The sequence below is a fragment of the Patagioenas fasciata genome, chromosome 27 (genome assembly GCF_037038585.1).
Source record: "Patagioenas fasciata isolate bPatFas1 chromosome 27, bPatFas1.hap1, whole genome shotgun sequence".
Classification (NCBI taxonomy): Eukaryota; Metazoa; Chordata; class Aves; order Columbiformes; family Columbidae; genus Patagioenas; species Patagioenas fasciata.
Genome location: NC_092546.1, coordinates 4,571,667 through 4,598,946, shown reverse-complemented (window position 1 = coordinate 4,598,946; position 27,280 = coordinate 4,571,667). Strand labels below are relative to the sequence as shown.

Here is a 27,280-nt window from a genome sequence, read left to right as displayed (position 1 = left end):
GAAGGATGGAGCTGAGTTTACCTCGTCCGTAGGGTTGGCCATGTTGGGTCTGGAGGCCTTGCCTAAAGTCTCCACCTCTGCCATTTCGTTCAGCTCCACGTGGAAGAGATAGAAGACGAAGCCGTAGAGCGCCGGCCCCAGCCCGTTACACAGCCCCCGAATGCCGGTGATCATCCCCTGCACCACCCCTGCGGCAAAGGGGAAAGCGAGGTTTGCCTCCAGCCCCCTGAAGAAACTCAGCTTATCCAGGGATGCTCACATGTCTAAAGACGAGATTACACGCTCAGATCTGGCTTGACGTGCTCTCTAAGACAAAGCGGCTGCTGCTGAGTGCTCTTAACCCAGTACCATGTTTTAGGAAAACCCGCAATGCCGGGTTTGCTGCTTTCGAGAATAAAATGAGCATGGGCACACCCAGCAATTTCCAACCAAACTGGAGTTTGAAGGCAGCCAAAGGACTCGGGGTCAAACCACAAAGCGAACGATTAAACAGCAGCCTCCTCTCTACCTCAGACAGGCAACACCCGCCGGGACGGACTGATGGACCCCGAGCGACTCACCCTGCTGGTCGGGGTCCGCGTTCCTCGACACCATGGCGCTGATGGCCGGGAAGGTGATGCTGGACATGGCAGCCACCGCTCCCGCTGCCCACATCATCCTCGGGAGAAAGGGACAGCGGTCAGGCTCCATCTGCCAGTGACACGGAGCTGCCACCGAAGGGACAAAGCTGCCGCCGTCGGGAGACAGACGCGGGCAAGCTCTTACCAGGGCTGCGATCCGAAGCCGTACCAGGCGAGCTGCAGGATCTGGAAGCCCAGTCCCAACAGGATGGTGTTTTTGTTTCCTATCGAACGCATGAGAATTCCCAACACCACTGTCTGGAAAGAAAAACAGGCGCGTTCAAGGTGTGTGCAAAGAAAGATGGGAGGAGGATGGGAGCCCGCGGGACACGTGTCGTGGTGAGACCGGCCATCGCGCTCCCGAAACGCCGAACACCAGCACGTCCCTGTCCGGGGCAATCGGAGCACAACCAGAGCTCCACCAAGCAACGCGGGGCCACCCCGCGGTTTGTGGTTTAATAAACAGCAGTTCCATTCAGAAGAAAGAGGGACCGGTGTCTGTGCGGCTGCGGGGATTCTGAGAACGCACCACCCTGATTACCAGAAATTTTGGACGTTCTTATGCGGAAACGGCTCCTCACCTGAGCCAGGATGGAGAGAATCCCAACCACACCAATAAAGGCGGCCACAGTCTCCGAGGAAAAACCGATGACCTGTGAAAACACCAGAGAGGGACTTTTCAGGCAAGAGATGAGCACCGCGTGAGAAACGCCACCCCAACCGCGGCACCAGCCTTTACTGACGCTGCTTATCAGGGACTCAAACACCAATCAGCCTCCTTGCTGCCACAGGAATAACGCGGAAGATCTTCCCTCCAGCTGAAGAAACAGCTTTAAACCACTGAGCTCAGCTTAAATGCCTGAAAGCAGCATGGACAGGCTGGGCAGACTGACAGACCGCCAGAACAAGCAGCATATAGGTCCTGGCAATGCTGACAGAGCGGTACCAGATTGCTCAGGACACGCAGCTACGAGAATGTTCGTAGGTTGGGATTTGCCACCTCCGGAGCCGTCCCGCAGACTCACCTGGCGCAGGTAGAGGAAGAAGCTGGAGTACTGCCCGGCCTCGGGAAGGTACGAGAGGAACACGGTGATGCAGATGAGCAGAACCGTGGAATCCTGACCCACTTTCCGCAGGGACTGCAGGGAACGGGAGGGGAGTGAAAATCGTTAAACACCCTCCAGGTGCAGAGACAGCAAAACCAAGCGCTTAAGTCGCCAATCTTATATCTAAGAAGTGAATGGTGGGATGAAACCAGCCCAGAGCAGCTGTACAGCCGCATCGGCTCAACCCCAGAATGAGGACTTTTTACCATTCATTTTCCCAGATTTATAGTCAAGTGCTTTTGATCGGACTGTTTTTTCCCCTCAGACAGCCAAATTATCTTTGTAGCAAGCAAAGGTGAGATGAAACCACGCAAAGCAGCAGCAGCAGCAAAGGTCCTGAGAGCCAGAACACAAACTCCTGACGCAGTCCCATTGCCAAGGGACGGAATTTCTATTCAAGCAGAACCAAGAGCTGCTCTTGCTTCAGGACACCTGGAGCAGCGTTTAAATGGTTTGTAGCTACAGAAAATGGTTAAGGAGCTGCCCCACAGCTCTGGAGATGTGCAGCCTGAACGCCATCCCTGCCAGGGGGTTCCATTTGCGGAACGCACCCTCCCTTGGAGCACAATTAGCAGAACGAGAGCAAACACAAGCGTTACCTGCCCGCGGAAGAACAGCAGCGGGATGACTTACGGCGAAGGGATCTGCTTGTTCCCAGGAGATGGGAGCTCCCCAGGACACCGGGCGCATCTCCTCGGGCAGGGACTCGGGCACGGCCAGCAGGATGAACCCGATGTCCAGCAGCGCGACGCCCGACGCCAGCACAACCACCAAGGTGTCGCCGTAGGCTTGGGAGAGGTAGGCGCCGATGGCTGGGCTCGTCACCAGGCTGGCAGCAAAGGTGGCCGACACCTCGGGGTAGAAAACATGAATAAGCCTCTTCCTCCCTCCCTCCCTCCCTTCCTTGCTGGAGATAATCAGGGGGACAGGGAATCCTGCAGAGAGACACCAGATCCTCTGGGTGCAGTGTAGGCTGAGCTCTAGCAAGGAGAAATGAAAGATCACACAGAAACCAGCCCTCACCTTCGGCGCCAAACCACAGAAGAGCACGGAGACCGTATTATTAAAGCACACACGGTTTTTCCACTGACACTGTCCTCAGGCTTGTCAATAAACGTCCCACCCTAATTTTACACCTCTCCTACCTGCAAAGCTCCAAACGCTCCTTCCAAGAGACAAGCCGGCCGTTCAGCTCCTTACCAAGCCATACGCCGTGCTGCGCTCGTGCTCCTGCGTGATATCGGCAACGTAGGCAAAGATGACAGAAAAGGTGACGGCAAAGACTCCAGACATGGAAATGACGGCAAAGTACCACCTGGAACAGGCAGGGCCCAGGGCGGAGTCAGAGCGCGGGCGCACGGAGCGGGAGCCCATGGCTGCTCCACCAGAACCTCTCCCGCATCTTCCTCCCGTGCGCGCCGGAGCGCCCAGAACCCCGAGCTCCAGCCCAGGGCGTTTTATCACCGATTTCCCCACATTGGAGGGAAATATCGAAGTGCCCTGACAGCAATAACGCACCCACGGGGAAAATATCAAGGAATGGTGGACCCTTCCTGACGCCGAACCCTCCAGCAGAGCCAGATAAGCACATCGGTCCCCAGGCTGAGCGCCTTCCCCATGGGACAGACTTTGCCACCCCATCCTCCAACCCAACACCCACAAACCCCATCGTTCCTCTCCTCACAGCCCTCGTTATAAACTCACCAGGGACTGATCTTCATCAGGGGAATGGGCGCGCACGTGAAGAAGACGGTGAGGAGGAGGAAGGATTTCCTGCCCCAGACATCAGAGAGAGCACCGATCAGCGGGGCACTTAGGAAGGAAAGCAGACCCTGAGGCAGACAGATAGACAGACAGAAACTCAAACTCCTATATGGGATAGAGAAAACATCCCCTAAAGGTAAAAACACAAGGAGACAATCCATTCCCATTTTCTACAGCCAGATGAAACATGCAGCTCTGATGGCCCCAAATGACACGCAGCACGTTGTTCCTGCTGCAGCCACACAAGCGGCTGGATTCCTGCGCTCTGCCTGTTCTCCACGTGCCATCAGGGGCACCAGCGACTGCCCCAGATTGAAATACGAACGTTCATCTGGCAAATGCTGCTTGGTGGCACCAGCAAATGACACAGATCAGAACGGCCCGCCGCTTGTCGCGCTGTTACAGATGGAAACAGAAGCCTGGAAGGGATGTCCTCACCTTGACTCCGTGAATCAGGCCGTTCATCAAGAACGTGTGCTGAGGAAACGTCTGGTGCAACACCTGGGGGAGAACAAAACAACTTGGAACCTTAGCAACATTTCCATTCATTTCTGACAGCCAAATGCCTCAAAAAGCATGAGAGAGACCGCAGGAAGCACCCCCTGGACATCCCTCCCTCAGGGACATCTTGCTTTTATTGAGCTCCCAACTGCACCTTTTTATTCTTTAATTTAAAAAAGCAATAAATGACAGCAAACTAGCCATAGATTCTAGTAATGTCAGGTCTTTCAGTCCCGCTTTCTTGAAATCCTCCAAAAGCTTTCAAAAATTTAGCGCGTGTTCAAGTGCGATAATCACAAACGTCATTGCTCAACTCCATAAAGAAATGACCATAGCTCCAGCTTATTCACACAGAAGAAGAATTTGAGGTACAAACCATTTGACCCAAGGTGAACCGGGAAGCCGGAGCCATTCGGGGGGTCACTCACCGTCAGCATCGGGGTGGTCAGCAGCCCCCAGGCAAAGAACTCCAGGAAAATCACCACCACGGCATGGTACACGCTGGGCTCTCCGATCCCTTGGCGCTGCAAAAGTGAGAAAACACACATGTCCTGACCCACCATCGATTGGAGACGTGGTTGGGCTCCAAAACACCACCCCGGGGTGACTCCCCCAGCATCTCCCGCCAACGCGTCTCAAATAATCACTTCTCATTTCTTTATCCACGAACTAAAAGCCCTGATACCATCACGTTTTCTCTAAGCGTGTGCGAATCTTCCCTTCAATCCGCGCCTTAGGGACTCTGCAATGAAACAGCTCAATTCTGCCCCACGGGAACCACTTCTTGTATCTGCAAACCATGCGATCTGAACTCACCAAGACGTGCCAGACACATTATTAATAAAGCCACCTGAAATGTCTGCAATCTCAGCAATTTAAAGAGCATCCAGAAGTTTAAAAACCTCCCGTCGGCTGCACAAATCTCAAATTCAAAGGGATACTCGATTTGCTACGGGAAACCTCAAATCCACAGGATTCTTCCAGGCCAAGAGATTAATTTCCTCACCACTAACACACCTAGAAATGTGACACGTGAATCTTTTACTCAGCCACATCCCGCCAGAATAAAACTGCATTTTGGACAATAAACAGCTGTGAGTTGTTTGAAACACGAGAGAAGGCAGCAAGAGATGTTATTGTGCTGAAACGTTACGTGCACAGGCTCAGACTGCTTAGAAAACAAACCAATGGCTCCAACGCATGAGGGACGCGCCCAAGGGGACACGATTGTTATGAGAAGCCACTTTTATTGCCCACAAATGAGATGATGTTTGCAGCAGAGGGAGAAGGCATAAGGCGGCACAAAGACGGCAACGGCTCCGCAGAGCGGCCCCGTCCCTCCGCACCTTCTCACGCAATTCGATGTTTCTACCACATGACTGCAACAAAATTAACGGCCAAGCTTGCTGTACGCACCCAGATGTAAAACCTATGTCACGGCTTAACGTCACTCCCGTCACCCCCAACACGTCACAGCCACAGGCAATTCGGGAGGGCCGACCCGTGTCAGGTCGCCCACCGACTCGCTGCTCCGCAAAACGGAGGGGGCTATGGAAAAGAGGTAAAAACCTGCAGAAAGACAGCAGGAGGCTGTGGGATGGGCCGAGGCTGGCGCCTGGCGACCAGCACACCCGAGGGATGGGGCTGCCACCCGCCCAGCCCGGGGGACAGCTGCCCCTGGGAAACGGGGAACGTGTCCCCCCGACGGGGAGGCACCTGTCACCGGCCAAGCGGTTGTGGAACGTCAGCGAATTCCAGCACCGGGGAAGCGGCTGCAAAAGGTGCCGGGGGCGGCGGCTTCGCACCCGCCCTGAGAGCGGGGCCACTCCCCGGGGAGCCCCGGGCAGCGCAGCCGCCTGCGGGCACCGGAGCCCCGGGAGCCCCGCACCGCCCGCAGCCCCGCCCGCAGCTCCCGCCCCCGGGGGCTCAGCCCGGCCCGGCCCCGCGCCCCCCGCTCACGCCGGCCCCGTCGCGGATGACGATCTTCTTGGCCAGCAGGACGCTGCGGTTCAGCCGCTTCTTCTTCTTCTTCTCGCCGGTCATGGCGCCGCCGGGCCGCTGCCGTTCGCCGGCCTCCGCGGCTGCCCCATCCTCCCTGCGGCGGGCGGCGCCGAGCCCGGGCCCGGAGCCGGACCCGCCCCGGGCGGGAAGCGCCGGGCCCGGGGCTGCCGGGCGGGGGCGGCGCCGCGGGGCAAGGGCGGTGGCGCGGCTGGCGGCGGCAGAGGGCGGGCCGCCCGAAGGCCACGCCACGCCACGCCCCCGTCTCCCTGACGACGTCGCTGACGGGCATTTTAGACTGTCCAATCCTCGTCGCCACGCATCACTCCTCACCCTCCATTGGCTGCTCTGCCTTTTCCGTGTCGGCCGATTTGGTCTCTGATTGGTCAGCGGCGCTGCACCGCCTGTTCCGCCAGGCTGAGGGGGCGGTGCCGTGACATCAGGCCGTCAGGCGGTGGGCGGGGCCGATCCGCGATGCGTGCCCGGATGCACCGGTCCGCCGGGGTGGGGCGGAGTTCGGGCGCCCCGGGTGGCGGGGCGGGTGCTGTCCCAGTTCCTCCCGCCGTGTACCGGCGAACGAGAATAGTGACAGGAGACCTCGGCCCTTTCCGGGGATGGTGACCGGGAGAGCCCGGAGGGGTCCGGTGGCAGGGAGCGGCGGTGACAAGGTGCTGCGGGACTCCCCCCGCGCACGGTCCAGCCCGTGTTCACGGGGGGTTTCCAGCCACGAACGGCTAAAAACAGCCGGGGGGCCCTGACGTGACGCTGAGTCCAGAGCCCGGGACCGGCTGCAAACGAGATAAAAATGCCGCCCCGGGCAGCAGGGGCCGGTGCAGCGAGGGGCGGCTCCGGCTGCCCGGGGCTGCGGCGGCGGGGCCGGCGGGGGCCGCTCTTTGCTCCGGGGCAGCGGGGTCCAGAGTGCTCTGCGCGTGGAGTGGGGCAAAACACCCGTGAGCTGCCCAGGGACCCGGTGCCACCCCTCGGGCTGATCGCACCCCGTGCTGGGCACGGACCGAGTGCCCCCGGTTCCCACCGGAGCTGCCTCGGGAGCGCGGGGGGGCCCGACTCGTTTCAATGCTCTGCAGCGGTTTAAAAACAAAACCAAGGAGAGCAGAGAGCAGAGAAGCGGTTCCTAATATGGCAACAGCGAATGTAATTCTATTACCCTGATTTATTGATCGCACTTAGAGCAATTACTGGCTTTCACCCCATCATCGGCCAGGGAACAGGAGACAGCGAGGAGGAGGCAAGACAAAGGCGGCTGCCCATCGCTCAGGGCACGCTTGGCCTCCGGGGAGGCTCCAGTTTTGTTTGTACAGCCGGTGTGGGGGGAGAGCTCCCGTCTGCCTGCACGGCAGCATCACCCGCTGCCCCCGCTGAGGAGCATCCTCCCCGGGCTGGGATGCGGGCGGCCCTGCCCGGCCAAGGAGGCTCCGTGGGAAGCCAGAGCCAAACGCGGGGGCATCACCCCATCGCCTCGCAGGGCTCAGACCCTTTGCCCGAGCGGCTCCTGCTGCCCTGGGCACGGTCAGGAAACCCCAATGGGACCCGTGTCTCTGTCCGCACCAGCCCTGTGCCCATCTCACACCTGGGGGGACACACGGGCTGGCCCCTCCAACCCCCGCGGTGAGCAGGATGCTGGGCAAGAGGCCCGGGTCCCTTTCCCGCTGGGAAACAGCAGCCACAGGGCTGGAGGAAGGGCGAGTTACTTGGTTGAGGTCAGAAAGTCCCTTAAGGTGGTGTTTTGTTGTGCATTTTTTTTCCCTTCCCCGCTTGCTGCAGGCACTGGCAGAGAAGCAATAAAACGATTGTGCTTTTTACTGCCTGAGTTCTCCAGCCAGATAAAAACAAGCAGGAGTCAGACCTGGGGTGAACAAGAGCACGGGGCGGGGGGGTGGAGCGGCCGGGGGATGCTGGAGAGGCTGGGGGACACCGGAGGGGCTGGGGGGGGCAGAGCGGCCTGGGGATGCTGGAGAGGCTGGGGGACACCGGAGGGGCCGGGGGGGGGCCGAGCGGCCGGGGGATGCTGGAAGGGCCGGGGGGGGGGCGGGGGATGCTGGGGAGGCCGTGGGTCCGGCGTGGCCGGGGGGCGGGGGATGCGCGGGCGGCCGGGGGGGCCGGGGGGGCGGTGGAGCTCGCACCATGACATCAGCGCGGCGCGGCCCCGGGGGAGCGGGCGGGGGGCGGGAGCCGGCGCGGCGGCGGCCGAGCGGAGCGGCGGAGCGGAGCGGAGCGGCGCGGCCCCGGGCATGCTCCCGGAGCCCAAGTATGACCGTTTCCGCGACGAGCCGCTGACCGCCCCCATGCCGGCGCCGGCCCCCGGGCCCGGCCCCGCGGCGGCCGAGGAGCCCGAGCCCGGCACCACCTTCTGCGCGCTGCTGCCGCGGATGCCGCAGTGGAAGTTCCCCGGCCCCGCCGGCTTCCTCGGCCGCGGCCCCGCCGGCACCGGCCGGGAGCTCTCGGCAGCGGCCCGGGGGGGCGGCAGCGCGGGGGCCCCCTCGGCGCTGGCCGCCGTGCTGGGCGCCTGCGAGCCGCTGTGCGCCGCGCCCTGCGCGCTGCCGGCCGGCGGGCGGACGCGGGGTGCGGCGGGGGCGGCGCGGGCGGCGCGGGCGGAGGCGGCTCGGCCGGGCGGGGACGAGTGGAGCCGCCGCGGCAGCTTCATCCGCAAACCGGCGCAGGGCTGGCTGCACCCCGACGAGCGGGTGCTGGGGCCCGGCGTCTCCTACATCGTCCGGGTAAGTTCCGCCGCAGCCGGACCCCGACGCGGGAGGGCGCGAAGCTCCCGGTTCCACGCGTGTCCCGGCTCGGCGGCTCTGCCCGCTCCTCCCCGCGGCTGCCCCAGGGCGGGCTGTGCCACCAAGGGCTGCGGCCACGTCCCCAGAGTCCCGCGGGACCTGCCGTGGCACGGGCATCACTGGAGCCCGTGGCGCTGTGACCGTGGCCAAGGGGACATGGTGAGGGTCCGGCCTGGGGGGCGTCCTGGGCAGCCACCCCCAGCATGCGCAGCCTGCGGCCCCCTTGCCCATGGCGGGCAATCCGGCCCTGTTACACTGCCCACATTGTCTGGAACACCCTGGGAGGGTGACACAGCCTTTGACCCAGCCTGGGACTGGCAAGGGGCTGAGGGATTTTCTGAACTGGGGACCCAGGCCCTACGAGGGCACCAAAAGCCAGAGCACACAGATGAGTTTGTTTGGTCTCAGTGCAGGATCTGAGCATGTGATGGGGCGTTTTGAGGTGGAGGGTGTAAGGATGCCATGCGCTGGGGTAAGAGCCCTGGAGCTGGCACTGAAGGGACCCTTCTCACTGACACCCGGCTCCTCCCCTCCTCTCCATCGCCTGCCCCGGGCTGGCGACGGTGGCCAGAGGAGGCTGCTCTGGTCGTGTCCCCCCCTGCAGTACATGGGGTGCATCGAGGTGCTGCGCTCCATGAGGTCCCTCGACTTCAACACCCGAACACAGGTTACCAGGTACGGCCCCGCAGTCCCATGTTCCTGCACCCCAATGCCACCCCGAGCCCCCAGCAGCCCTGGGTGTTCCCCCTTCCTGGGGCCCCGTGGAAAGAGGGGGACACTGGGAGCCCTGCCCCATCGGATCTGCCCTGCACACGGGGACACGGCCGAAGGGCACTGCCACGGATCGATGGGTGGAAAGAGGAGAAGGGAGGTGGCCCTGGCTGGGATTACGCACCATGGGGCAGCGCTGCAGGGACTCTGCGGCACCCGGGGCTGCGGGGGCTGATGGCCCCAGACCCCGCGGAGCTGCAGGTGTGGGAGGCAGCTGGGAAGGGGCAGAGCCCTGCAGCGGTGACCAGTAACCGGTAACCAGCCGGGGCTTGCAGGGAAGCCATCAACAGACTGTATGAGGCCGTGCCGGGCGTGAAGGGCATCTGGAAGAAGAAGGTGAGTTTGTGCTCAGCCCAACCCTCCTGGGTGAGCTGGGGCTGCAGGACAGGGTGCTGGGGGTGCCTACCCGGTTTGCAGGACAGAGCCTCGGGGTCTCTTGAGGCACTCTTCTGCCTCCTTCACCCCAGAAAAACTGTTCCTGGCGGGCTGCATCACCCCCACGCTCCTCTCCTCCCATCAGGCTCCCAACAAATCCCTCTTCTCCATCCTGGGCAAGAGCAACCTCCGCTTCGCTGGCATGAGCATCGCTGTCAACATCTCCATTGATGGGCTGAACCTCATGATCCCCACCACGCGCCAGGTGAGAGCCATCCCTGGGGACGCGGCCCTGTCACCTCCCAGCCGTCTGCCTCCTGCGAACCAGGGGGCTGGCAGCCCTGTCCCTGCCATGGGCCGTGTCCCCCCTGCAGATCATCGCCAACCACCACATGCAATCCATCTCCTTTGCCTCCGGCGGGGACACGGTGAGACACGCGCGCCCCAGCCCTGGCCAGCTGTGATCCCTTGGGAGCGGCGGGGACAGGGACCACGGGGACAGGGACCACTTGTCCCATGGCTGAACCAAACTGTGGGGCAGCCTGGTCCCAGGGCAGGATGTAGGGCTGGGGCTGAGCCTGTCCCCTTGCCCCTGCACCCCTGGCCCTGCTCCCTGCACAGCAGCAGGACATGGGCCCTGAGCATCCCCTGTGCCCCCAGGACACCACCGACTACGTCGCCTATGTTGCCAAGGACCCCATCAACCAGAGAGGTGATGCTGGACTGTGCGCTTGAGAGCTGTGCGGAAGAGGAGGGATGCGCTGGGGGATGAAGGCTGGAGGAGGGGATCTCTCATGGGGGCATGAGGGGCGGCTCAGGGCAGTCCTGGAGGGGTGGTGAGGGTGTGGGGGAAACATTTGAGCTGTCCGTCTGTCTGTCTGCAGCCTGCCACATCCTGGAGTGCTGCGATGGGCTGGCTCAGAGCGTCATCAGCACGGTGGGACAGGCCTTCGAGCTGCGCTTCAAGCAGTATCTGCACAGCCCCCCCAAGGTGGTGGCACCCCCAGACAGGTAGGGGGGCACGGGGGTCTCGCCGTGGCCCCGCACCCCCTGTCCCGGGCACATCCCCTGGTTGGGGGTCGCTCTGGGAGCCCCTGTCCCTGCAGGTGTGGAGAGGAGCCTGAGCTGGGCAGGGTGTCCTCAGCCACCCCATCCTCACTGCAGGGCGCTGGGCACGGAGGAGTCGGCCTGGGGGGAGGATGAGGAGGTGGCTGAGCACGATTACTACAACAGCATCCCGGGGAAGGAGCCGCCCCCGGGGGGGCTGATCGACTCCCGGCTCCGGCACGGCACGATCCTGGGTCACGTCCGCACTCAGCCCACGGGCTCCAGCTCACCCAGCCAGGTGGGCACCCAGGGCTGCTGCCGGCGCTGCCGCGGGGGTCCAAGGCAGGTCCCCCCAGCACCCGCGCTGTCTCCTCTCCCCAGGGTGGGTTTGCAGCCAGGCGAGAGCAGAGCAGCCAGCCGGGGCCACCCTGGGACCTGGAGAGCCAGGGTGGGTACCGCCGCAGGGGGACCCCAGGGGCCGTGAGCAGGGTCCATGCGGCTCTGCCCTGCCCCGGCCGCTGCTGATCCCGGTCCCCGCAGGCCAGCCCAGCGATGGGTACCTGCAGGCGGACGGCCACCCCCTGGGGCTGCAGGACTACGAGGAGCACATGTACGTGAACACACAGAGCCTGGATGCCTGGGAGCCGGAGGTGGCAGCTCGTGGGGTGCCAGAGGAGAGCCCCAAAAAGGACCTTTTTGATATGAGTAAGCTCTGTGCCAGAGGCTGGGGGGACACAAGCCGGGGGCAGCAGGGCTGTTTTTGGGGCATGGCAGGCGGCACCATCCCCTCTGCACCTGGGCACAGGCACAACATCGTGTCTGGGGTGGCTGTGGTCTGTCCCGAAGGTGGGTCCAGCTGTAACTGCAGCTCCTGCTGCTGCTGCTTGGCCGGGCGCTGTCCCCGCCGTGCCCCAAGAGGGTGACACCCCGCACCCCCTGGCTCCTACAGGGCCGTTTGAGGATGCCCTGAAGCTCCATGAGTGCATCGCAGGGGGCGGCACCAGCCCCCCCATCGAGGACCAGTGGCCGAGCCCCCCCACGCGGAAGGCCCCCATCGCCCCCACGGAGGAGCAGCTCCGGCGGGAGCCGTGGTACCACGGCAGGATGAGCCGGCAGGACGCGGAACGGCTGCTGCAGGCGGACGGGGATTTCCTGGTGCGCGACAGCCTGACCAACCCGGGGCAGTACGTGCTGACCGGGATGCACAGCGGGCAGCCCAAGCACCTGCTGCTGGTGGATCCCGAGGGCGTGGTAAGGGCAGGGGCATGGGGGCAATGGGGACAGGCACCGGGGTTTGTGTGGAGCCCCCGTGCAGGCGGCAGCTCTTGGGGGCTCAGGACCGCTGTGCCCCTGGCGCCAGGTGAGGACCAAGGACGTGCTGTTCGAGAGCATCAGCCACCTCATCAGCCACCACCGGCAGAACGAGCAGCCCATCATGGCTGCGGAAAGCGAGCTGCATCTCCGCCAGGTTGTCCGGAGGAAGCAGTGATGCCGGGGGTAAGAGCCCCTGACCCACTCCCCTGTGCCAGGCCCGCTGCAGCACCGGGGTGAAGCCAGGGCCACTCCGCGCTCCTCTCTTGGAGCTCGGTGGTGCTGGATGTTTCTGTCACTCCCACATCTCCAGCTGGATTGTTCCCAGGAGCAGCTGTCACGCGAGGGCTCCCGATGGCCCTGAGCCCCCACAACCCTCCCCAGGCTGGGACCAGGATGAAGCTGCTGTGGGGAAGACGCAGGACAGGGATGAGCCATTGGCATGGCCGGCACAGCCAGGGCTGCTGAGAGGGAGGCGTCCCACGGCCCCCGGGGACCTCCCGGCCGGCTCAGGGCTTCAGCAGGTTTTTACGGCACACACGGCCCCTTCTCCAGCCTGTTTGGCTTGGGGTGTGGGTTTATGGTTTGGAATACGTTTCTAATTAAACCTGGAAATGAGCAAAGTGCCTGGGTTGTTCCTGCCACTTCCAGGCATGGTGCTGGGACCTGGGTCCTGCCAGGTCCTTCCTCTCTGCTTGCCCTGTCCCCAGTGGGTTCCCGTGGCCTGCCCAGCTCTGCCCCGTGTGCCCGGTGATGCCACCACGTCACCGGCACCCACCTCGAGGAGCAGGGTCACCCTGGCACCCTCTGCCCCTCGCTGGGGACAGTGCCCCAGGGATGGAGCTGTGGGGTGCGGGCTGAGTCAATGAACTGAATAAGCCCCTAAATAAAGCCCCGTAATGAATGTGTAATTTTCCATTGATAGTTGAATGCCTACAGGGACGTGGCGCTTCCATCTCAGCTGCTATTTTTTGTCATGTAGTAATGCATCTGCAAAGATAATTGCGCCGTTCCCTCAATAGCAGAGGCAGGAAAAGGCAGCGAGAGCCTGAACTTTCTTCTTTTGCTGCTGGAGAAGCAGCCCGTGCCTTTCATCAGCTGCTGCTGGCTCTGCCCCGGCCCCTGGGTGCTGCTGAGAGGCAAAAAACAAGAAACCATTTAAACAAATAGGAGGCCTTGATTGAGTTAAGTATGGACATGAATAATGCAGACAGAGCACCACAGAGTACTCCCCTTGGAAACCGGATTTGTTTCTGTGTGCTCTGTGTGGCTCTGCTCTGGACTGGTCCTTGCTGGGTGGGGGCCGAGGGGAAGGTGAGGGAGGAGGAGGCTGCGGGGCGCTGGAGCTGCGCAATGCTGGAACAAAGCAGATAGCTTTGTGCTGAAAGCGCTGGTGGCTGCTGGTGCGTTTGGAGTAGCAGTCTGTAGGCTCCAGAGTTAACGCCAGGCTGAAGTGGAGTCGCACACCTCTCAGAGCTGCTCCTTCAGCACACAGAACGGCCAAGGTGTTTGGGGAAGGTTTGGAAGCCACGGAAGAGCAACTGCAGAGTGATGCACCCCAGTGCCTGACCACTGCAGCTCCTTTTCTGCCTGGAACCCGGCAGCCCTGCCCCAAGCCCAGCCCAGGTGAGCTCAGCGCTGCAGCTCCCAGCACCCGGCTCCTCTCCATGCCCTGAGCCGAGCGGGCCGGGCTGGCCCAGCTCCAGCGTTCTTTGTTATCACCAGGGAACTCAACCATTTCTGCACCTTGTTTACCCACAGTTGCACAGGGTGGAGGAAAGGCAAACACCAGCCTTTTGTTCACCACCTTCCCTTTCATCCTCCTCTCCCGGCTCCATCTGGCCGCTCTGCCCCCACGGGACCGCGGGCTCAGCTCCGAGGCAGGATGCAGAGGGAGCCGAGAACTCCCGCCTCCCACTCGCGCTACCTAGCTGCGGTGGCTCTGCCAAAGGAGCCAAAGGCGCCCACCGTGCCAGGCTCACCCTCCTTCCCGGTGCTTGTTCCCAGCCCTGCACCGCCATGGGGTGACGGTGCCGTCCCTGCAGCCTGACACATCCACAGGCCAGCAGCCAGGGAGGAACAGCCACCGGTCCCTGTCCGTGTCACTGTCCTGCTTGGTGCATCCCTGTCCCCAGGCTATAAATCCACCTGGTATCTGGGCTGGGGCTGATCTCTCTGGTTTGAGTGTCTCCTGTACCCCTTTTGCTCCCCCCGTAGCGCCAGGACCTGTAGTAACACTCCGTGGATCTTCCTGACGTTTTGCCCCGTTGCCCCCAGCACCACCTGGGCCGTATCCTGCCCCAGCACTGGCTCTGCCAGGTGCTGCAGAGATGTGTGACATGTGGCACTGCCTCTCCCCTTCTCCAGCCACGATATTAAACCACTTAATGCACTCAGCGAGTCCTTGAGCTCCGAGCGCCTTGGAGAGCTGTTGGCTTTGTTCAGCGCTTTGATGAGCTCAAGAGCTCGGAGGGGAGAACGAGCTGCGCCCGGAGGGGACCGGCTCCGTCCCACTGGCTGGGTCACCGATGGCGCTCCGGGCGGGATGAGCTGGGGGGACCACGGGGCCGCTGCCTCCGGGCCCCTCCCCGCTCTCGGTCCCATGCCAGCCCCAGCGCTCCCGTGAGCGGGCGGCCGGGTGTCCCGGGGCCGGGCCCCCGCTCCCCCTGAGCATCAGCACCCCGGGGCCGCTCTGGCCGGCTCGGTGCCGGTGCCGGTCCCGGTCCCGCCGGGCGCGGCGCGGGGAAATGCGGGGGCGCCGCGCTCGGAGGATTACGGCGGCGCGCGGGAAGGAGTGGGGCCGTCGCCACCGTATAAAAGCGCGTCCGCGCGCGCCCCGCCCGGGCTGCGGCGGCGGCGGCGGCTCCGCTCCGGTGCGGCTCCTCCGGCAACTTCCCCAGCGCGGCGGTCGGTAGTTCGGTCGCTCCGTCGGTCGCTCCGGGCACCACACCGCGTCGCGTCCGGCAGCTGCTCCCCGTGGGCCGCGGCCGCCCCGTCCCGTCGCGACCCATCGCTCGGGGCCGGCGGCGCCGCCGGGTCCGCGTCCCTCGGCGCGGTCGGTTCTTTCCCGTCCCTTGTCCCCGGGCTGGCGTGTCCCGGTTCCCATCGGTGCTGCCGATTCCTTCCCGTCCCTTCCGGGCTGCTGGGTTTCCGTGTCCCTTGGCGCGGGCGGTTCCCTCCCATCCTTGTCCCCGATCCCCCGGGCTGGTGAGTCCCCGTCTCTTGGTGCCGCCGGTTGCTCCCCGGGCTGACGGCTCCAGTCTGCCCCTGCCGGTCCCCGGTCCCCGGTGACAGCGTTGCTCCTGCGTTTTCTTCCAGCCCCGCACCCGGCAGCAACATGTGGCTCCTGGAGCGGCTGCGCGGCGTGGCGGAGAACGGCGGGTCCCGGGGTGCGGAGGAGTCCCAGCGGGGGTCCCGCTACAGTAACGTCCTCACCCCTGACAAGATCCCCGATTTCTTCATCCCGCCCAAGCTGAGCGCAGCACCTGCCGAGGCTGAGGGCCCCGAGCCCCCCGCAGCACCCGCCCTGGGCCCCTCAGCATCGGAGCAGGACCTGGCTGGGCGCAAGCCCCCGCGCAGCCCCCGGCTCTCCAGCCGCCCCCGGCCGCGGGCTGCTGGCCGGCACATCATCCAGATCGAGAGCGCCGAGGACTGGACAGCTGAGGGGGGCTTCGGCACCAACGTGGACCCGCAGGCGCAGACGGCCATGTCGCTGCCCTACGTGCCCAAGGCGCAGACCTCCTACGGCTTTGCCACGCTGGTGGAGAGCCCCCACACGCGGCGCAAAGAGTCTCTCTTCCACAGCGAGCACAGCAGCCTCTGCCCCTCGCCGGCCACCTCGCCCAGCGCCCAGCGCCGGGCCAAGCTCAACGGTGAGAGCGGCCCCCGGGCGCCCACTGACCTGGGCGCAGCCCTCATGCACCCCGGCCGCTACTTCAGCGGCGGCGAGAGCGACACGTGCTCCTCGGCTGAGTCCTCGCCCTTCGGCTCCCCGCTGCTCTCCCGCTCCGTCTCCCTGCTGAAGATCTTCAGCCAGGAGAGCCAGTCCAAGGTCATTAAGCTGAAGCACTCGGTCGCCCGCAACAGCTCGCTGTCCACTGACGACAGCTCGGCCGACACCAGCCCCAGCGCCCAGCGCCGGTCCAGGAGCGCCCCAGCCGGGGGGCAGCCGCCCGCCGCCCTCCTGCCCCTGGACCTGCCGCCGGGCCGTGACCGGGAGCACAGCCTGCGGCTCAGCCGGGGCGGGAGCCTGCGCCTGGCCGCCGAGTACGACCCCTCCAACGCCCGGCTGCGCGTGCGGCTCGTCTCTGCCGAGGACCTCTACGATGCCCTCGTCGACCTGCGCAGCATCAACTGCTGCGTCTCGCTGTGCCTCAACCCCGGGAAGCTGCAGAAGCAGCGCAGCACCATCGTCAAGAACAGCCGCAACCCCATCTTCAACGAGGACTTCTTCTTCGATGGGCTGGGCCCTGGCCACGCCAGGAAGATGTCCCTGAAGCTCAAGGTGGTCAACAAGGGCAGCAGCCTGAAGCGGGACACGCTGCTGGGGGAGAAGGAGCTGCCGCTCACCTCCCTCCTGTCCTGCCTGTAGGCACTTGCTGCCAGCCCTGGAGGGACCCAACCTGTCCCCCGACCTCAGGGGGGTTTGAAGGGTCCCTCGGAGGAGGGATGGGCTGTGGCAGAGTGCATGGTCCCTGGGGCGGTGCTGCTGTGGGGCTCTGCGGTGGGGCAGGCAGGGCTGGCAGCTGCAGCCTCTCCCCTCTACTCCCCCATGGGGCTACGTCTCCTGGAGCCCCGCAGGGAGTCACCACTGGGAAGGATGGATGTCACCTGCTGGGCTCTTCCCTCCCTGGTGCCTGCATTCCCAGCTGGCCAGCACAAAGGTTGGAGGTGGGTAGATCTCTGTAGCATACTTACTACCACCTCTCTCAAAGCCCCGGCTGCTGGAGGCAGGTGATAGCATCAATCTCAGCTTTAATTTAAAAGACAAGTTTCTAGTCTTGGAAACTGCAGAGAAAATACTGCAGAGATGACCCAAGAGTGGGCCAAGGGAGGTGACCCTGGGGGATGAGTCAGGTTTGTGGGTTTCGAGCTTTTCCTACACTGTCCCCAGCCCCGCAGGACTGCACAGATGTGCAAGTCTTGGTCTGACACCCCCAGCCTCCCCCACCTCCCGCAGAGTCCCCCGCTGCTGACACCCTGCAGGAAACTGCTCCTGGAGCTTCAGGGGCTTTGGGTTTGCCCAAACCCCCGAATTGTCAGTGCCCAGCCCCTCTTTGTGCGGCTGGCATTGCCATGGGGTACCTGGCACCCCTTGCCCTGGGTGCTGTCCCAGCCAACACACTTGCTGACAAAAGCTGGGGTGACAGGAGTGCTGGTGGCTCTGGGGATGTCCCTGGGGTCAGGCTGTGGCTGAGGCTCCCCCACCCTCTGCCCTCCCTTGCCTGGGGGGGCTCCGGCTTGTGAACCGCTGCCCCCCCTGGGTGGGGGGGACATGTCCCATGGGGTCACGAAGCCCCGGTGCCCAGCGGGGAAATGCTGTGGGGGATAAAAGCGGCACCTTGTTGTTGTTCGGTGTGGTGTTACCCGTTGCTTCGGGCTCTGCATGTTTCTGTGGAAGGGAGCAGAATTCGCAGCGCTCCTGTCCCTGCCTGTTGCAGCACGTGTGGACACACGCACACATGTGTCCCTCTGTGTTAACCTCTGTCGGTGGCAGTTGATGTTCCTTCCTTGTCCTTTGCAGCAGATGGCAGATTTCAGTGTTGGCTATTTATATCTGAGGCTGATCTTTCCCAGCGCGTTTTACTTCTGTCTGTAAATACGTTTCAGGTACGTGAGACATGGTTCTGATTGCGTGGTGTTTGCATGTCAGGGGGATTTGGGGTGATTGTGGCTGTTTGTTGAGCTTGTGGCCGAAACCAAACTGTGCAGGACTGAAGGAGCAGATGTGTCCCCCCTTTACAGGGGGTTTCCCACCTGGGGCTCCCCAGCAGCCAGCACGGGGATGCTCGTGGTCCCCGAGTGCTCTGGATGAAGGAGGGGGCTCTGGGAAGGGAGAGACAGGGAGATGGGCCATGGATGAACACCCTGCCCCTGAGCAGACCCATCTGGCTGCTGCCCCAGCCCCATGCACCCCCCGGCAGCACCGTGCGGTCCCCAGGATGCTGCCGGGGTCCCCCGTTCTGTGCCTGCAAGGGGCTGGTGGGACCCGGGTGCTGCTGGTGTGGGGGGGCCCAGGCTGCGAGAGGAGGGGGAGCAGAAGCCAGGCAAAGATTCCGGTGCTCTGTGAGGGGGCTTGGGGTGACGCATCCCCCTCGGCAGAGCCGTGTGCCTTTGGGTGTGGGGAAGGGAGATGATGCGAGCGGGGCCCTGGACTGCGCCTTGGGCTGGGGCTGGCCCTGGGGGCTCGTGCTGGCCCCCCCATCTGTCCCAGGGCGGCCTGGTGGGGGTCACGGGGCGTGTGGACGGTGAGCCCTGCTCTGCCGGGGGTGTGGGACCCGGGACGTGGCCTGGCTGGGTCTGTCCTGCCCTGTAGCTCTTTTCTACTGTTCCTGCTTTAATATTTCCGTGGCTGGATTTAATGATGCATTTTTGGAGTGAAAAAAATAATATATATATATATTAATACCTGAATGGAATGCTTGTTTACAGATGACTTCCCCTTTTTAGTGCAATAAAGTCATTTCTAAAACAGATGCAGGTTGTGCCCTGGCTCCTGGTTTCCCCAAGGCGTTCCCTTTGCTGTTCATTGCGGCTGCAGCGTCGCCCCAGCTCCGTTATCTTCCCTGCTTTGTCACGGAGGGTGGGGGACAGTGCTGGCCCCACACTGCCCAGCAGCCGCTTCTCTGGGCACTGCTGCCCATTCCCAACAGCTCAAAGCATTTCAGCAGCTCCTTTTGGCGCTGCCGACCACGGGGTGAGGTGGGGGAGAATCAGTGGGGGGAACAGGGGATGTGGGGAAGGCGGCTGATGCTGCTTGGGGGGACCTGGGGGCTGGGGCAAGCGAAAGCCCCTTCCCAGGGGGTCCTTCCAGCCCCCCAACTTGGCCCTTGCGCTGTTGGCATTCAGCACATTACCCTGTTTTGGTTTTTTTTTTCCCTCACCTTCAATTTCCAAATATGCTTTTAACCAGATGCTGCTGAAGAAAAGAGGGAGGTTTGTCTGCTACCTAAATGCCACTTTTCTAATTTCCACCATTCTAATAATTTGTCATTTTTGGTAGAAATAAAAGCTGGGAAAGCTAAACAGATCCACCCTCTCTCCTCCTGCCCCCACGGGGGCAGGGAAAGCAGTGTGGTGAGGGCTTGGCAGGTGCCAATAATTTAAGTAGTGCTTTTTCTAGAGGTGTAAAGCTACAGCAGTTAGCAATAAAATGAGGCTGATTAAGTTAGTCTGAACTAGAGTGGATGGGGTCAGCCCGAACACACGAAAAATCCCTGGAAAGTGTTCAACATTGAAAGCGCTGGAAGCAGCCAGAGGGGTGTCTTGTGGGGGAAGATTTAACTCTGCATTTGTAATCGTGTCTTTGTGGGAAGGAATTGCGGCTGGACCTGGGAGGGCTGGGGTCGTGCTGAGATGAGGGTCTGAAGTGGGAGCTGTGAGCGGCTCTGCCCATCGCTGGTGATGCTGGAGCCTCACGGGGTTCTCTGGCCCGGGGTCCCCGCGTTGGTGCAGCCGGGCACAGGTTGTGCTGGGGGACACAGGTGTGGGCAGCGCGATGTGTGCAGGGAACAGGCAGGGAGGGCTGGATGCGGAGGAGCCAGTGGCAGCTGCCACCTCCTTTGCCCTTATCTCCAGAGCGAGATTCACCTGGGCGAGACGCGCACACTGACTTCAGTTATTTTTAGTCCTGTGTTCCCACAATGCGAGGACTCAACTTCTGAGAAAATTGCCTGGAGCTCATTCAGCTGCGTGCGTGATGGTTGGCGAGGGAGGGAGAGGACAAATTAGGGGCTCAATCTCATGCGGGGTGTGTGTGGTGGGGCCGGGGCTCCCCCGGGGAGGGTTTCCCAGGCAGGAAGCCCCAGGGCTGTCCCTGTTTGGGGACACCCTGTCCCTGCCCTGTCCCCCAGCCAGGCAGGGGGTCCCAGGGCCGAGCGCTGTCCCCAGCCAATGCTGGGGGTTTCTCGGAGGGGCTGAGGCCAGGGCAGCTTTTGGCCAAATGGAGCAGCAACAGCTGGTTCTCCTCTACAGATTTTTGGGAGCTCTTGAGTCTGGGGGAGCCCTGAATGCCCCCCCCGGCAGCCCCAGCCCTGCCAGGCCCTGTGCCCCCCCACCCGACCCGGCTGCCGATTGACTGTTTTGGTCAGAAAAAGCATCTTCCTGTTGCCTGGCAACCCTCGTCCGCCCGGTCCGCAGGGGGGGCTCTCCTGCCTGCATCCCCACCGAGCCGGGCTGCACAACCGGCCCCCTCCGGCACAGCGGGTCCCCGGGGAACAGGCCACGCCAGAGCTGCCAGACGGCACCGGAAAACCTTGGATCCCACCTGTGGTGAGACCCCCGCAGGCATCGCTGCCCTGCAAGGGGTGACGGCTCTGCAAAGCGCAGCTACATCCCTGGCCTGGCAGCAGCTGCCCTTGTGAGTCCCCCCTTCCCAGCGCAGACATGGAACTGGGGTGTGGGGGCTGCACAGGGGTCCTGCTCCAGGACCTTCCCATCCTCCATGCACGAGGGGTGCGGGGGGACACCGGGACCTGCCAGCTGTCCCTGGGTGGTGGGCCGCGCTGTGCGTGGGACCGGGCAGGCGCCGGCGCGGGCGTGCGGCAGGGAAGCGGCGAGCGAGCCCCGGGCTGCTCCGGCTGCACGCGAGCATCAGCCTCCCCAGGCACACGCTCCTCGGCTTATTGCAGGCATTTGTCTTCCATGGCAGCGCATCTGTTGGAAAGCGGGGAGGAGAGACTCCCACTGTTACTGGGAGGAAAACAGAACTTAATTGAATCCCACAATCCCTTGTAGTCACATCAGGCAAGAGACAAAGCTGGAGGAGAGCGATCCCCCCTCGGGCTCCTGCACCCCGGCACCCCGGGCTGTGACACGGAGCCCCAGGCTGGGGACACAGGGCTGTGCTGGGAGCAGGGATGACCTGAGGCTCCTTGTCAGCCCTGCAGCAGTTTGTGGTTCACTAAAGCCAGCGCTGCTGGGATGTCCCCAGGGCAGGTAGCGCTGCCTGTCACCGCCAGCCCTGGGGTGCACACTCTTTGTGTTTTGCTTTTCCATCTGAGCTTTGCTCTTTGACTTTGAGGCTGGCAATCTGGCCACGACCTGGGGCCAAGGGCCAGATCCTGCCCGCACAGCCAGGGAAAGGCAGTGATGAGCTGGGAAGCGCTGCCTCGGACTCTCCCTCCCCAGCTTCTTGGTAGAGGAGAAATTAATCTGAGCCCCTGGAGCCAGCCCAGGCCTGGGGCCGGGGTGTATGGAGTGTATGGGATTGGGGAGGGCAGAGGCTGCTTTGTGGGATGAAGGATCCCTCCCTACCTCTCCGCTCGGTCTCCAGTGACTGCTCTTCGCTAGCTGCCTGCTGGAGTTTTAAATGCTGCCTTCAAAATGTTTGCAGAATGCCCAAAGCATCAAATAAGCCCAGGTGGGAGGGAAAAAAAATGGCATAAACAAAGCAGACAGGAGGATTTGTTAAACGCCGGTGGCTGCTGGCAAACACTTGAACATCGGTGTGCACAGGCGCCAATCCATACGGCGTTTGGGGCTGATCTCTGCACCCGGGGGCTGCCCATGCGCTCGCTGGCTCCTGTGCCGGGGGCGACCACATTGCAGCGGTTGTGTGACCACCCGGTCAGACCCCCAGCGTCAGGGAAAGGGCTGGGAGATACGCCAGGTGCTGGCCATGGCAAACTCCGTTTCTCCCTGTGCTTCCCCAGCCAGAGCCAGGGCCCTGGGAGAGGGGACACGGCTCCATTCCCTCCCTTGCTGCTCCTGGGGCAGCGTAGCCTCGCAGCCCCTCGGGGCTGTGCCGATGCCCCTGCGCGCTCCGATGCCGTTTGGGTGCAATTGGGGTGGGGGACCGCATCTGCCATTGTGACCGAGTCTGCCCGGCACAGGCAGCGTCCGCAGACCGCGCTGGACACGCTGCGGGGAGCTCGTCTGGCATTGCCATGGTAATGGAGAACACGGCTGCTGCCAGGGGAGAGCAGGGAGGGCAGAGGCTCCGCAGCCCGCGCTCCCGGGGAAGATGCTGCCGCCGGGTTCATGTGCACCGGAGCAGCACCGGAGTCCCAGCCCAGGGCCCGTCACACCGATGTCCCTGTCACAGCCCAGGCGGCAGCGAGCTCACCCGCACTGTGGGTGAAGCCTTCCGCACCTCTTGCACCTGCGACAAAAGCAGAGGTTGCACCAGGAAATACATAAAAATATGTATTCAAAACCTCAAATCTCACTGCTGCCAGGTTATAATTAATTCCTATTTGCAGCTCAGTCCAATTTCCCTCACACAGCTCCCAATTCAATCCAATTGCCATATGAGATTTCTGTAATCACTAATCTTATCAAGCACATCAGTGTGAAGTGAGAACACTGCAATTAGCAGGAACAGGAGCAGCAGGTGAGCAGCTCGGTGAGTATTTATTTCACCTGTGCCGGGGAGGACTGCACTTGGTCCAGTGCTTGCTGGGGTTGTCCCTTTGCCTCTCAGGCAGGGTGGGTTATTGGGGGGGCTGCCACAGTGCTGGAACCACAGAGCATGGGGAGCTGCCATAGCCTGACCCTGGTAGAGCATCACCCTCCTCTGGCAGCTCCTGCTCTGCATCCTGGTCCAGGCAGCACACAGGGGACGGTACCAGACGCCAGGAGAGCCGTGCAGGGGATGCCCCAGATCCCCCCAGCAGGCTCAGGCGAATGGGGTGTAAACCCAGTGTAGATCCTGCTCCGAGCTGCCACTCGAGGGCTGACGGGCTCTTTTATGGACAATCTGTTCCCCTCCCACGGCCGCTGGCCACCTGCCCACGGCGTCCCCAGAAGAGGCGGTGGGAGCGGGTCTGGCTGGGACTGGGATGGACGGGCAGCTCCCGCGGTGGCCGTGGCGTCACCACCAGCACTAGGGCCAGCCAGACCTGCGGAGCAGCACCCGTCACCTTCCCTGGGTCCTCCTCCCATTGGGTGGGTGGTGCTCAGCTGGGGTGGATGGAGTTCAGGGGACTCTGCTTGTTTGGGAGCAGCCAAATGATCTGTGGTTTAAACACAGCGCAGTGAGGCTGGGGATGGCTCAGCCGCAGGCACTGCCGGTGCCAAACGTCCCCGTGGTGCGGGCAGCCCCGAGCGCTGGGAAAACGTCACCGCGGTGGGTCCTGCGCACACGGTGCCCCCGTGGTGGCACACGGCAGGGGGTGTCGGGGTCCCCACCCTCGCCGCAGCTGTAGCATCCGTAGGGTGGTGTTGCACGGGCACCTACCAAAATCTCTCGCTTTGCCACCCCCAGCCGTCTGTCGCTGCTGACACTCACCGACAGGAATAAACTCCAACACCTACCATATGCTTTGCTACTTCTGCTGCCTGTGCTCATATGTTACTATATATTTCCAAAGCTGGAGCTGCCTCTGCGCGGGGCGGCTGCCGGGCTGTGCCCCGGTGGCGCTGAGACGGGCTGTGGGCAGGTGCTGCGGGGACGCCGGGGTTTTGGGCATCCCTGGGGCAGGTGGGGGTGGTGGGTCTGACCCTTGGGGAGGCTCAGCCCTGCTCCCGGGGATCTCCCGCTCCCCTGCGGCACCAGCTGCCGAGCTGCTCCGGGGCAGCAAAGCAGCCTCTCCGCGGCAGGATCCGGCCCCTCCGAGCTCTGCCTGGCACTGGGGCTGGTCACCGCTGGTGTCACACCGTGTGGGCACCAACAATGCGCCTGCCTGGCAGCGCTGCCCAACCTGTGTCCGCGGCCCCGGTGGCGTCAGGCTGGACACGGCACCCAGAGCCGCACTCACCGGGCCAGGAGCAGGCACCAGTGGGCAACAAAGGGCAACAAAGATGATTAAGGGAGTGGAGCATCTCCCTTATGAAGAAAGGCTGAGGGAGCTGGGTGTCTTTAGTTTGGAGAAGAGGAGACTAAGGGGGGACCTTATTAATGTCTGTAAGTATATAAAAGGTGAGTGCCATGAGGACGGAGCCAGGCTCTTCTCGGTGGCAAGCAATGATAGGACAAGGGGTAATGGGATCAAGCTGGAACACAAGAGGTTCCACTTAAATTTGAGAAGAAACTTGTTCCTGGTGAGGGTGTCAGAGCCTGGCCCAGGCTGCCCAGGGAGGTTGTGGAGTCTCCTTCTCTGCAGACATTCAAACCCGCCTGGACACCTTCCTGTGGAACCTCAGCTGGGTGTTCCTGCTCCATGGGGGGATTGCACTGGATGAGCTTTCCAGGGCCCTTCCAATCCCAAACATACTGTGTGACTGTGTGAGATTGTCCTGAGTCCTTCACTGAGATGGGGACATAAGCTCCAGGTTCTGCTTGTGGGAGCTGCATCCCCAGGACTGTCCCAGGGCAAAACCGCGGGAAGGGTGGAGCGAGCGACGGTCAGTGTGTCCCCCACCCACGGGGCCTGGAGGGTCCCGTACAGGAACAGTCACTGCCCTGCTCTGCAGGGGAGATTCAATCTCAGCGAACAAGCACCAAACAGAGCTGGGCTGCCCCCTCATCAGCGCTGCTCCGTGTGTTTAACGATCCTCACAGCTGGGAAATTCATCTCGCTTCCAGAGTGGATGCATCTCAGCACATCCTCCAGGCGCCGGATCTGGTGATGCTGGCAGCAGCAGAAAGACCTTTGTGGCGGAGCTGAGCCCGCGCCGGTGCTGCCGTCACGGCCCCCCCGCAGCACCGAACACCCGGGGACGGGGCCGTCGGGTGCGGGAGCGAAGCCGAGCGGCAGCTGCTGCTTCCCCGTGGCATCCCGCATCCTGTGTGTAGTTTTAATTGCACCATGCGGCTTTGATTCCTGATTTTAATTGCAGCCTAACAAGGCCGGGGCAGCAGGAGAGGAAAACATCAAGCTTAAGGGAAACAAATCGGGAGAGAAAAGAACATTTACTGGAGACTAATAAGTCCATGGCTCGACGCGTGTGTTTGCCTGGTGCAGCGGGGGATGGCGTCAGCACAAGGAAGAGAGGGGATTTCTTTCTCCCATGCTCTTGGCAAGCCGACCCGCACGGTGTGGCGTGAGGAGCAGATTTGTCCTGATCCTGTGCTGTTTCTGCATTTTGTTTAACCCCCATTGCACAAAAGCTGTTGGGCAGGGGTGTGGGAATGGGGATGGTGGCCCATGGGTGTTCGTGTGGTTTGGACACGGCTGCCTGGGCTGTTCCCCCGCCAGCGAGGGCTGGGATCTCGTTACCGAGCTCTTTGACTTTGAGCATCTTGGAAACCGGTGCTTGCTAACAAGGCAAAAAGAATGACAGCAAATAAACCCAGCCACGGGAACATGGCCTTCTCATCCAGCATTTTTATTCCCCCACGTTCTCCCCCTTTCCTCCTTTGCCGACAGATTGAAGCCACTGTAATAAAATTATTAAATAAAAAAAAATAAGCTGTAGCCCCCACCTCAATGCGGCAACCATGGAAACTGGATCAAGGGGACACCTGTATGTTTCCATTCTGGGCTCCCGCTATCTGAATATACAGAGCAGCGCTAATTAAAAACCCAGCGCAAGCGGCAGGTGGGGGAAGGAGCCGGACCCAGCGCTGGGCTGCGTGGCCGGGGGGCAACGCCAGCACTGGTCACAATGAGCCCCAGGGCCACCCAATGCTCCACCCCGGTCCAGATTTTGGATGCCCAGCGGGTGCTCGCTGGCCACCTGCTGCAGCACTGATGAGGTGGCACTGAGGTGCCCTGGGGACCCTGTCCCAGCCCAGGGGACGATGCCCGGTGGGGGTCGGTGGGTCAGGGTTGTTGCTCGGTGCCAGGAGGAGCCACGCCGCCGCCCCATGGTGTCAGACCTCACCGGGGCATGGGAACGGTGGTGGGGAGGGACCATCTCCAGCAGTGCCCACTCTCATTCCACAGGGCACCGTGTCACCTCTCCTGGCGGCACCGCGGGCACTGGCACGCCTGGTCCCCACGGCAGGGGCGGGAGGGCAGCGGGTGGCGGTGTGGGGGCGAAGCCAAGCGCGAGATCTCGCACCTCCCACGGGGAGGGCGAAGGCTCCGGGGACGCTGCCAGCCCGCGCCGCCAGCTGGCTCCCTGCACCGGTGCCAGCGCCGCGAGCGGCACCGCCGGCACGGCCCCGGCAGCTGCACGGGTCTCTGCCAACCCTGGCATCTGCCGAGCAGCTCCTGGGCTGGCGCCGCGGGGATGGGGCTTGGGGACGAGCAGGGACGGTGCTCCAGGGCTCTGGGCTGCTCCACGCCCCATGCCGCACACCTCGGGGTTCGCGCTTGGTTTTAGGGTTCTAATCATTTCGCCAGGAGGAAGCTCTCTGATCCAGCACGTGAGCGCCCAGGAGGAAAACGCTGTGTTTAACCTGCGGGTTTATTTTTACTGACAGCAAATGGCAGCGCCTGGAACATTCCCCTGCTTGGAGTTAATTTTTACCAAAGCTTAGTTTTAGTCATTGTTGTCTAAGCCTGTCTCCTCCACATTTATCCCATGGAAAAGCTCCTGGTGCTCAGCCCCCAGGATTTCAGTGGCCCTGGGGGCAGCGCAGCACCAGCTGCACCATGCCCACCAAACCAGCACCATGCCCACCAAACCAGCACCGTGCCCACCAAAGCGAGTGGGTCATCCAGGGGGCCTCAGTTGGGCAGGTGAGTGCAGGCATCACCCGCTGCCCATCCCTGTCTGCTGCCCATCCCTGCCCAATGCATCCCTGGCCGGCCCAACTTTGGGAGAAGAAAATTCCTCGTTTCCATGGGAACTGGAGGAGGAAAGTTTCTGGGGCTGCAGCCGGGATTGTGCCAGCTGGACAAGACAGGGACCCCAGCGCCGGCCATGTCCCCTCTCTGCACCCAGGGTCACGCAGGTGCCCACCCGCAGCGCCGCTGCCCACACCGTGAGAGCTGCCACCCTG

General features: G+C 62.7%; 4 protein-coding genes and 1 long non-coding RNA gene across 8 annotated transcripts in view; 3 read left to right on the top strand and 2 right to left on the bottom strand.

Moving 5' to 3' along the window:
* Nucleotides 1–15,477, bottom strand: part of BSG (basigin (Ok blood group)) — a 42,616-nt gene extending 27,139 nt beyond the window's left edge. Inside the window, exon 1 of the mRNA XM_071799601.1 lies at nucleotides 15,474–15,477. The gene's annotated coding sequence lies outside the window, so the exon portion shown is untranslated. The remainder of the gene's footprint in view (nucleotides 1–15,473) is intronic.
* Nucleotides 1–27,280, bottom strand: part of LOC136113299 (hippocampus abundant transcript 1 protein-like) — a 50,799-nt gene that overhangs the window by 2,838 nt on the left and 20,681 nt on the right. The window contains exons 1-11 of one of the 3 annotated variants that reach the window (XM_065858400.2): nucleotides 5,951–6,166; nucleotides 4,420–4,515; nucleotides 3,929–3,991; nucleotides 3,431–3,558; nucleotides 2,927–3,041; nucleotides 2,360–2,578; nucleotides 1,646–1,759; nucleotides 1,202–1,273; nucleotides 766–878; nucleotides 561–658; nucleotides 22–188 (exon numbers count right to left, since the gene is read on the bottom strand). In XM_065858400.2, coding sequence (XP_065714472.2) covers nucleotides 22–188; nucleotides 561–658; nucleotides 766–878; nucleotides 1,202–1,273; nucleotides 1,646–1,759; nucleotides 2,360–2,578; nucleotides 2,927–3,041; nucleotides 3,431–3,558; nucleotides 3,929–3,991; nucleotides 4,420–4,515; nucleotides 5,951–6,034 — 1,269 coding nt within the window. In that variant the 5' untranslated portion in view covers nucleotides 6,035–6,166. Of the gene's footprint in view, nucleotides 1–21; nucleotides 189–560; nucleotides 659–765; nucleotides 879–1,201; nucleotides 1,274–1,645; nucleotides 1,760–2,359; nucleotides 2,579–2,926; nucleotides 3,042–3,430; nucleotides 3,559–3,928; nucleotides 3,992–4,419; nucleotides 4,516–5,407; nucleotides 5,770–5,950; nucleotides 6,167–27,280 lie in introns of those variants that run through there. The other 2 variants (XM_071799597.1, XM_071799598.1) reach the window with 2 other exon arrangements.
* SHC2 (SHC adaptor protein 2) lies at nucleotides 8,132–12,911 on the top strand. The gene is given in 14 exon segments (XM_065858396.2): nucleotides 8,132–8,209; nucleotides 8,212–8,724; nucleotides 9,389–9,459; nucleotides 9,831–9,891; nucleotides 10,076–10,195; nucleotides 10,305–10,358; nucleotides 10,591–10,642; nucleotides 10,815–10,941; nucleotides 11,095–11,275; nucleotides 11,359–11,425; nucleotides 11,518–11,682; nucleotides 11,927–12,228; nucleotides 12,338–12,474; nucleotides 12,617–12,911. Coding segments are annotated over 13 exon segments (1,920 nt in total). The 3' UTR covers nucleotides 12,467–12,474; nucleotides 12,617–12,911.
* LOC139825690 (uncharacterized) lies at nucleotides 13,619–14,688 on the top strand. Its single transcript, XR_011735914.1, has 2 exons — nucleotides 13,619–13,914; nucleotides 14,050–14,688. It is a non-coding gene; the product is annotated as an uncharacterized lncRNA (long non-coding RNA).
* Nucleotides 15,134–18,955, top strand: C2CD4C (C2 calcium dependent domain containing 4C). 2 transcript variants are annotated; one of them, XM_065858401.2, is made up of 2 exons: nucleotides 15,134–15,195; nucleotides 15,607–18,955. In XM_065858401.2, the coding sequence occupies exon 2, from the start codon at nucleotides 15,626–15,628 to the stop codon at nucleotides 16,877–16,879; it is 1,254 nt and encodes a 417-aa protein (XP_065714473.2). In that variant the 5' UTR covers nucleotides 15,134–15,195; nucleotides 15,607–15,625; the 3' UTR covers nucleotides 16,880–18,955. The 2 variants fall into 2 exon arrangements, with proteins under 2 accessions (XP_065714473.2, XP_071655701.1); XM_071799600.1 differs by lacking the exon at nucleotides 15,134–15,195 and adding an exon at nucleotides 15,205–15,495.